Source organism: Nycticebus coucang, chromosome 6 (assembly GCF_027406575.1).
Source record: "Nycticebus coucang isolate mNycCou1 chromosome 6, mNycCou1.pri, whole genome shotgun sequence".
NCBI lineage: Eukaryota > Metazoa > Chordata > Mammalia > Primates > Lorisidae > Nycticebus > Nycticebus coucang.
In genome coordinates, this window is record NC_069785.1 from 399,778 (window position 1) to 409,870 (window position 10,093).

Below are 10,093 nucleotides of genomic sequence, written 5' to 3' on the forward strand. Positions count from 1 at the left end.
TCACTTGCTAAATTTAAACCTGCACTTCCAGGAGTGCCCCGTGAAAGGTCATGAATAGTAAATTCAGGGGCTTGAGGATTCAATGTAGATAAAGGCTGTGTTTTACAAGCTACAGCCTGCTCTCCCTTGGGGCCTGGGCTGGGAGAATGCCCCTTTGCTAGTTTTTTGATCTCCATACGTCCTGATCCTCAGGATCAGTGTCTCCCTTGTCATTCAAGGGGGTTCCATCCTTATGAAATTTTGATTTACATTCATTTTTCCAGTGTCTGCCCTTCTTACAGCGAGGGCATAAGCCGGGTGGGTCCCCCATCGGCTTATTGGCATGGGACTGTTTACAGTCCTTCTGCATGTGTTCTGGCTTGCTACAATTGTAGCAAGTGTTGGTAGGAGCTGTTGGCCCCTTACCTCCTTTATTGAAGGAGTTTTTTACATAGGCGCTGAATTTCTGACCTTGCATTGCTGCAGCATAAGCCATACCCTGGGCTATAGCTGGTGAGGCATCCATGCATACTTCTAACTGTTTGAGCAACAGTGATGTGCCCTCAGACGGGGGGAGCATTCTGTTAATGGCTTCTTTCAGCCTTGAAATAAAGTCTTGGTACGGCTCCTCCGTACCTTGCTTAATAAGAAAATGTATAAGCTCCTCCAACCGTTTGAGGGACACATGAAATCCATTCTTCTCTAACAAGCGCTGTATCATGACACTGAGCATGCGTTCTTCCTTAACTAATGTGTGCCCCATGAAACCTGCGGATTACTCACGCTTAACCGGTCAGCCTTTACCGGCGGGACTCGAGCTCCCTGGTGAGAGTCGCCTTCAACCTGAAAAGAAGGAAAGAAAGAAAAAGAAAGATCACCTGTCCTTCAAGTCCCTGTTCGAGGGCGCCAGCTGTCGCGGACCGCCAGTCGATGGGCCTCAGTCCGAGGGTGCTCAGGGCGAACGGCACAGGTTGATTGAAAGGTCGACGCAGGATGAAATGACAGACTGCCACACACCACGAATGATGAAGAAAGCAGCTGTACTTTACTGATTTTTAAGTCTGGTATTTATACATTTTCTTCCCAGGGTTTAAACAATGTAATCATTATTTTGCTTATGCTTGTAAATTATTTTTGTGTCTCCATATGTGGTTTATCATGCACTATATGTTTTCAAGGTTTTTCTTTTTGGAGGGAGGTGGTTTCATTAGTAACACCTGGTTGCTTCCCCTTATCTAGGAATGTCAAGGCTTGTAACTTCTCTTAGTTCTGTAATTGGTCTTAGTTTCTTATGATCTCTTTTAAAAACAGTTGAACATATTCTTTTATGTATAATGCTTGACTACTTCTATATATTTTTATTCTAATTAGTAACTATATTTTGATTCATAGTTAATTGCTTGTTAAACATTAAACTACTCTATTGATTTGTGTTACATATGAAAATTAGTGAAGTAAGATGTTTTTCTAAGTAAAGTTTTACTAATTAGTGAAGTAAGATGTTTTTCTAAGTAAAGTTTTACTGCAGGAGGTGATAGTGTATGTCAAGTTGGAACATCTTGTTTGCCGTGCCTGCATTGTCTCAAGTCACTGACATTTATGGTAGGGACGTGCTGTTGTGCAGGCTCTCTTGGAGCCACTGAGTTCGGCACAGCCATTCTTGCTGTGTTTAATTGTGGATCAGTAAGTCATTATGTTTATTCTTAGTTTCTCAAAACAATCAGGCATTCAACTGAACAGACAGGTTTCAGAGCAAAGGTTTTTTAGGCTTTTATGCCGCACCTCGTGAGTCATTACGTTCAAACAAAGGCATGCTAGGCAACTTATGCGCTGCTGTCGCAAACCAGGGGTGCTGGGGGTTTCGCTCCGGGGAGCACATACCACCTACTCACGCATTTTATAATGCGGACAGCGCCACTTCACCCCGGCTAGATGCCGGGGGTGCGGCACAGACCTCCTATATAGCAGGAGCGCATGCAAATAGGGCCTCCCTCTGCTCATGAAAACCAGCCCAGCCCTGACCCTGCAGCTCTGGGAGAGGAGACCCAGCCCCGGGACTCCCAGGTCTTCCCACTCGCTGCTCAGGACTGAACACAGACAACCCACCATGGAGTCTGGGCTGAGCTGCCTTCTCCTCGTTGCTCTGTTACAAGGTGATTCACGGAGAACAGGAGAGTCGGAGTGTGTGAGTGGATGTGAGAGAGAGAGAACAGAGGGTGTGTGTGGAGGTGTCTGACCAGGTGTCTCTGTGTTTGCAGGTGTCCAGTGTGAGGTGAAGCTGGTGGAGTCTGGGGGAGGCTTGGTCCTGCTTAGCGGGTCTCTGAGACTCTCCTGTGTAGACTCTGGATTTCACCTTAACTGATTACAACATGTACTGGGTCCGCCAGGCTCCAGGGAAGGGGCTGGAGAGGGTCTCACATATTAGTAATACTGGTGGTAGCACATACTATGCAGACTCCGTGAAAGGCCGATTCACCATCTCCAGAGACAATGGCAAGAACACTGTGGATCTGCAGATGAACAGCCTGAGGCCCGAGGACACGGGATTGTATTACTGCGTGAGGGACACAGCAAGAGGACTGCACTGGGAGCCCAGACACGAACCTCCTGGGTGGCGCGGCCGCCAGTGGGTGCCGGGACACATGTGTGGAGTCACCCAGGGCAGGAATGGAGTAGATTTAGCTAAGGAGTAGGGCGCCGGTCCCATATGCTGCAGGTGGTGGGTTCAAACCTAGCCCCAGCCAAAAACCAAAAAAAAAAAAAAAAGTATAGAATATGAAAGAGCTGCTGTAATTAAGCTAGTGATAATAATAGTGGCAAAATGGTGAATCATAGAGGATTGTTAGTCGAGTATTGGAGATGAATGTTGTGCCTTATCTAAGACCATCAACTTGGACTGCAGGTCGTAGGTCAGCTATCTCCTTTCAAACATCTGAAGCATCACAAGCTCCATGATAATCCTCTACATGGCAATCTAAGCTGGGTTTGTCCTCCAATGATCCGAATTCTGAATTTAATTTAATTTTTTTCTTTTGCATGTTACATTCCTCTGTGCACACGTGTGTTCATTGGCAACTTCTAGTTGAACAACAAGTGCATGTGGTGTTTATTTTACCAGTCTTATGATACGTGACATAGAGTAATGGTCTCCAGTTCCATCCAAATTGTTGAAAAGGCATTAATTCATCCTTTTTATGGCTGAGTTCTACTCCAGAGTACACATACACTATGTATTTTAATCCACTCGCAAACTGATGCGCACTTGATTCTACATCTCTCCAGTTGTGAACTGTTCCACAATGAACATTTGAGTGCAGGTGTCTTTTTGATATGACTTCTTTTCCTTTGTGTAGACACCCAGTAGTGGGATTGTTGGGTTGAATGGTAGGTCTACCTTTAGTTATTTGAGGAAATCTTGTACTGTTTTTACAATAGGTTGTAATAATTTGCAATCCAACCATCAGTGTATATATGTTCTTTTTCTGTACATCCCTGCCAACATCTATTGTTCTTAGATTTTTTTATAAAAGCCTTTTTACACGGGATAAGGTGATATCTCGTGGTGATTTTACTAATAATTTGTTTTTTTCTGATGGTTAGAGATGTTGAGCATTCTTTCATCTGTTTATGGGAGATTTGCCTATATTCTTCTGAAAAGCTTTTGTTCATGTTTTCATTCACTTTTTAATCAAGTGGTTTGCTTTATTTTCTTGCTGATTTGTTTGAGTTCTTAGTGGATTCTGAACATTAGCCCTTTATCAGGTTTATAACTTGTCAACATTTTCCCCATTTCTTTAGGCTGCCTGTTTGCTCTGTCAGTTATTTCCTTAGTTGTGCAGCAGCTTTCAGTTCAATCCCATTTCATTCATTTATGTTTCTTGTTGCAGCGATAGCCATTGTGGTCTTAGTAGTATTTGCCTAGACCAATAGGAGATTTTGCTACATTTTCCACTAGAATTCTGTGGTTTCATGCCTGTATTTAAGTCTTTATTGACCTGGAATTAAGTTTTGTGAGTGGTGAGATGTAGAGGTCCTGTTTCATTCTTCTACGTGTGGCTGTCCAGTTGTCCAGCACCATTTATTGACAAGGGCTTCTTTTCACCAGTTTATGTTGTTGTCTGCATTATCAAGATGAGTTGGCTGTATTTGGATTGCTTTTTATCTGCGTTCTCTGTCTTGTGCCAGTGTCTGTGTCTCTATTTTTGTACACATACCAGACTGTTCTGGTTACTACACACTTGTATAGTATTGTGTGACATGTGATAATGTGGTGCTTCCAGATTTGATTTTTGCTTATGATTTCTTTGTCCACTTAGGCTCTTTAACAGTTCCAAACAAAACATGACCCTATTTTTTTGATCCATTTTTGTAGGCTGTGCTCATGTCATACCCCCAATTTATAGCAGAACCTAATGCTGTGAAGATTTCTCCCTGTGTAATTCTACTGGCTTCATAGTTTTAGGATTCAGGTTTAGGAATTTTTTCCCAGAAGTGTTTGTTATGAAGACCATCTTTTCTTCATGAAGTGGTCACTAAAGTCAACAAAAGCTTTGACAAAATCCAATATCCTTTAATGACAAAAATGTGCTCAGCAAAAACCTAGGAGGACTTGGAAAGTGCCTCAGCATAATGGAGAACAAGTGTGACAAGCCCACAGTAGGCATGACATTAATGTCAACACTAGACTTTACCACCAAGACCTGAAACGAGACAAGGATGCTCATACTATTCAATTCTCCATCATACCAAAGTCCTACTTAGAGCAATTCTGCAAGAAAAGAAGTAAAGTCCCCCACCTGGGAAAGGAAGTGGTAGAAGATTCCTGTTCTCACATCAGTGAACAGGGCTATGGACTCCTGTTTTGTCTCAGTGAATAAATATTCTTCCATTTGAAGAGGGGCTTAAAATGTGTGTGTAGGTTGTGGATATCACACGTGAGTCACTTACATTTTCTTTGGAATAATACTTAAAAGCCAGATCTGAAAAAATACATGTGCATTTCTCTCTGGGTAAAAGAACACACGCCTTTCTTGACACTGATCATGCCTTCCACTTTGGTTGATATCAAATCATTTCACTTGTGAAACCTGTGCAGGTAAGTTTAAGGCCCTCTGTTTACCATCTTGAACCAGTTCCTTTCCCATCATCAACTGAATGTGTATCTAAGTCCAGACCCAATTATACTCCCAGGAAAGGCCTGAACCATTAATTGCACCAAAAGCAAATGAAAGTCAGCTATGGCTGGGTCTCCCTGGGAACAGTAATGGAAAGTCCAGGGATCATTGGTCACATGTGGGATGGGCTTCACCCCAGTTTCCTCTGCAACTCTGAGGACACTGTGCACACTCAGCAGTCTGAACTCACTCCCTCACAGGTGTGTTTCCTCTGTTGGCAACAAACTCTCAGAGCTATGCAGCCCAGCACAAATGATAAGCCTTTAGTTAGTGTAAGACCATGGTTTCACAGAAGTGAAATGTAAGAAATACTCATCTACCCAAGAGCTGAGGTTGCTGTGAGCCATGTGACGCCACGGCACTCTACCAAGGGCAGTAAAGTGAGACTCTGTCTCTACCAAAAAAAAAAAAGAAATACTCATCTATATGGCAGCAATGTATAGTGACTTCCACATTCATGGAGCACCACAAGGCGAATATGAAGGTGTGTGTGGGTGTGTGTCTCATGGTGTGACGATAGGTCAAATCTCTAGGACCTATTTTATGTGGGAATAAGGAGTCTAGGATGGAGAATGTCTCCACAGCCCGTGAGCACTGAACCATCTTCAGTGCAGGTGCAGGGGGAGACAGGTCAGGACGTGCTGTCAGACAGCCATTCCCCTATACGTCCACTCCAGCTGTTCACCATCTGCTCACTCATGGCCTGATGAAGAGGGAAGTAAGGTGTGTCAGTCTCTGTACCCACAGGCCTACCTGGGCACAAGAACACAGTCTATTATCCAAGGACTATTTCTACAGGAATTCACACATGTACAAACTCTCTGGTCAACATATATGTATTTACACAGAGTCAATGTAAAAATTTTATGGACTGATCCTTTAACTTTACCAATTTTTTCTGCTCTCTGTTAATGAAAAAGGTTCAAAGCTGAATGTAGGAGTATAGTGCCCACTCTCCTCCAAACACAAACTTCTCTGTTTCTCAAAGTGAGAGGACAGGGCATCTATCTTGTCCTTTACTCCCATTTACCAGAATAAAAACTACAATGTCTGAGCCTCCAAGGAAAAGACTCTGTAGCAACAAGGGCCTTATAGCCTTGATTGCATCCAGCCACAGAACACGCAGGGGACTTTGTGGCTTGACACACCCAGTCCTGAAATGGGCAGGCGACCCCAATTGAGACCAGCCATGACAGTTCAAAGCTGAGTGCTCACTCCTCTGTTGTTTCCTGAGACCTCAGACCTTCCTAAATGTTTGCAACCCAGGTGAGGTCAATGCAAATCTCCATCAGCTCCACCCTGTCCTGGGATAAAAAGCCCAGCACAGGACCTGGGTCAGTACTTCCTGAGTCCCGCCATGGACATGCTGTGTGCCACCCTCCTGCTGCTGACTATGCCTTCCTGTGAGAGCTCTAGTCTGGGACTTCAATAAGAATAAAAAGGGTCTTCTTTTTTCTCAGTCAACTTCAACCTCCTTCTGTGCTTTCTCCAAAGGGGTCCTGTCAGAGGTGACCCTGACAAAGGCTGGACCAGGGCTGGTGAAACCCACCCAGACCCTCACACTGACCTGCAACTTCTCTGGGTTCTCCCTGAGCACCTCTGGAATGGGTGTTAGTTGGATCCACCAGTCTCCAGGGAAGGGCCTGGAGTGGGTTACAACCATCTGGTGGAATGATGCTAAGTACTATAGCTCAGGCCTGAAGAGCTGACTCACAATTTCTAAGGACACCTCCACAAACCAGGTGGTCCTAACAATGACCAGCATGGACCCTGCAGACACAGCCATGTATTACTGTGCACAGAGAGCACAGTTACTAAACATGGGGTCATTCTACTACAAGAATTGAGGCCACATCTCAGCTGTGCTTTCTCCTCATCTTTGTGGGACACTGAAGTATAGCAGAAGTGCGATTTCCTGTCAGGCCTTGGGTTTCCTCTCTCCACCCACCACACAGACCCCTGTCTTCCTTCTAATGTTCTGTTTGTAAATTGCATGTCTCCTGTTATTTGTACAGACAAATGAGATGCTGTATCCTGTTTTATAAAAATTCAACCCAAAAGCTCCAGTTACCTGTGCCAGGTGGACCATCCATATGATGCAATTTGTGGCATTGTGTCCATCTCCTGTTGGGGGAGAATACTGAGAAATGTAATTCATGCAGTCCTAGGTTATGGATGACTCAGAGTATTTCACATCATGCTTACAAGCAGACTCACAAGCTTCCCATAAAGACACTTTATAATTAAATGACTAACTTTATAACTGGAAACTCCTTTCTTTCATGCATGTAAACAAACCCTCATGGTGTAAGCAGCTTGTTGTCACAGCCTGTTTACATTATGGTGGCTAGTTCCTTAGACAGAGAAGCATCTGATGGATAGACAAGAACGGAAAAAATTGCAAGATCGAGATGATTAAACTTTATCTCACATGTATTAGCTGACATCTTCATTCCCATTCTAGAAGAATTTGCTAAGCTTGAGGACAAAGATCTTAGGATTCGGCACTTATAAATGTTTACAAAAGTTAGTTAGAGTATAATAATTTATAATGGAAAATAAAGCAAAATGCTCTACAAATATACCCAATAGATTTTTATTTTTTCATATTTTTTTAATTGTTTGGAATTCATTGAGGGTGCAAAGAATTAGGTTACACTGATTGCATTTAGTAGGTAAAGTCCATCTTACAATTTTGTCCTGCCCCCAAGAGGTGTGTTATACACTGTGAACCCCCAGCCGCCTCCCTGCTCCCCTCTCCCCGCTTCCTCATTCTCTTCCCCCTGCCATTGATTGGATCATCTACTGCCTTCATATTAGAATCGTGTACATTTGATTCTTGTTTCTACATTCTTGTCATGCTTTCATAAGAAGAATGCATTCCAACTCAATTCAGGCCACACAAAAGATGAATCTCTTTTAATGACTGAATAATATTCCATGGTATACACATACCACACTTGTTAATCCATTCTAAAATCTAAGGCATAAAACAATAAAAATCCTCAAAGAAAGTGTGGGGAAAACACTTGAAGACATTGGCCTGGGGAAAGAATTTATGAAGATGTCCATGGCAATTGCAACAACAACAAAAATAAACAAATGGGACTTAATTAAGGAGTTTCTGTACAGTTAAGGAGACAATTACCAAAGATAACAGACAACCATCAGAATGGGAACAGATATTTGCATGTTATAAATCACACAGAAGCTTGATAACTAGGATCTACAGAGAACTCAATCAACAAAAAAGTACCAACAATACCACATAACTGCTCTAAAGAAGGCAGACAAAGGCCAGGCTCAGTGCCTCACGCCTGCAATCCTAGCACTCTGGGAGGCACAGGCTGGCAGACCACCTGAGCTCATGGGTTCGAGAACAGCCTGAGCTAAAGCAAGACCCAGTCTCTAAAAATACCTGGGTGTTGTGGCTGGTACCTGTAGTCCTAGCTACTCGGGAGGCTGAGGCAAGAGAATCGCTTGAGCCCAGGAGATAGAGGTTGCTGTGAGCTAAGACACCATGGCACTCTACCAAGGGCAACAAGTGAGACTGTGTTTCAAAAAAATAAATAAATAAAGACAGACAAACAGCAATCAACACCACCCTGAGATATCACCTAACCCCAGTGAGAATGTCCTACATCACAAAATCTCAAAGCTGCAAATGCTGGCATGGATGTGGACAGAAGCAAACACTTTTACCCAATACCTTTCTCAAAGCACTGACTTCAGGTGCAAACTGCCCTTCTTCTAGAGGAGGCATGTCCAGGTCTGATGGAGTAGATTTATTAGTCAGGTTTGTCTAGTGCAGTGGAGCACACAGACTCCCCGGGGACAGAAGCTCCTGGACACAACTCTGAGCCCCTTCCTGTTTCCAGGTTTACTTTTACATTTGAGAAATGGGAGTAAATGAGCATCTAAATAACATGATCCATCTTCATGTGTACACATGTATGAGATGATGTAAGAAATTTTTTAATTGTTTATCACACAACAATTTAATAAAAACAAACCACAGTTTACCAAATTCTATCTTTATCACTAATCATTACAGACAACTCAAATAGTTCTGGGGCCAAGTTCCAGAGCCCACCCCAGACCTCCTATATACCAGGAGGACATGCACATAGGGCCTCCCCCTGCTCATGAAAACCAGCCCAGCCCTGACAAGGCAGCTCTGGGAGAGCAGCCCCAGCCTCGGGACTCCCAGGTCTTCCCACTCGCTGCTCAGGACTGAACACAGACGACGCACCATGGAGTCTGGACTGAGCTGGCTTCTCCTCGTTGCTCTGTTACAAGGTGATTTGTGGAGACTGGAGACTCGGAGTGTGTGAGTGGATGTGAGAGAGAGAACAGAGGGTGTGTGTGGAAGTATCTGACCAGATGTGTCTGTGTTTACAGGTGTCCAGTGTGAGGTGCAGCTGGTGGAGTCTGGGGGAGGCTTGGTCAAGCCTGGGGGGTCCATGAGATTCTCCTGTGCAGCCTCTGGATTCACCTTCAGCAGCAGCTGGATGCACTGGGTCTGCCAGGCCGCAGGGAAGGGACTGGAGTGGGTCTCAAGCATCAGTGGTAATGGGAGTAATACATACTACGTGGACTCCGTGAAGGGTCGATTCACCATCTCCAGAGAGAATGGGGAGAACACTCTGCATCTACAGATGAGCAGACTGGGGCCTGAGGACACGGAATTGTTTTAAAATGCAAGGGACACAGGGAGGGGACAGAAGTGTGAGCCCAGGGGGCGCCGAGGACACATGCATGGAGTCACCCAGAGCAGGTGCAGGGTGTGCTCAGCCCTGGTTTTCTCTCCAGCTCCGGGGCTCCCTCTGCATCTTAGTGTTTCCCCTGAGAGCCTCTCAGCGGAGTCCCAAGATTTACAACTTTATTCCTACCAGTATAGTCCATAAATTTGAATAGGTCTTAAGATAGGAGAAATCATG

The 10,093-nt window shown here is 44.2% G+C and overlaps 1 pseudogene and 2 gene segments (V, D, J or C); all 3 read left to right on the plus strand.

Moving 5' to 3' along the window:
- The first annotated feature begins 2,037 nt into the window (after window positions 1-2,037).
- LOC128587718 (immunoglobulin heavy variable 3-23-like) lies at window positions 2,038-2,672 on the plus strand (annotated as a pseudogene). Its single transcript, XR_008380626.1, has 2 exons — window positions 2,038-2,132; window positions 2,238-2,672. The product of XR_008380626.1 is annotated as an immunoglobulin heavy variable 3-23-like (transcript).
- Window positions 2,673-6,501: 3,829 nt separating this feature from the next.
- On the plus strand, window positions 6,502-6,953 carry LOC128587776 (immunoglobulin heavy variable 2-70-like). The segment is given in 2 exon segments: window positions 6,502-6,556; window positions 6,648-6,953. Coding segments are annotated over 2 exon segments (261 nt in total).
- Window positions 6,954-9,350: 2,397 nt separating this feature from the next.
- Window positions 9,351-9,850, plus strand: LOC128587775 (immunoglobulin heavy variable 3-23-like). The segment is given in 2 exon segments: window positions 9,351-9,452; window positions 9,555-9,850. Coding segments are annotated over 2 exon segments (342 nt in total).
- The last annotated feature ends 243 nt before the right edge of the window (window positions 9,851-10,093 follow it).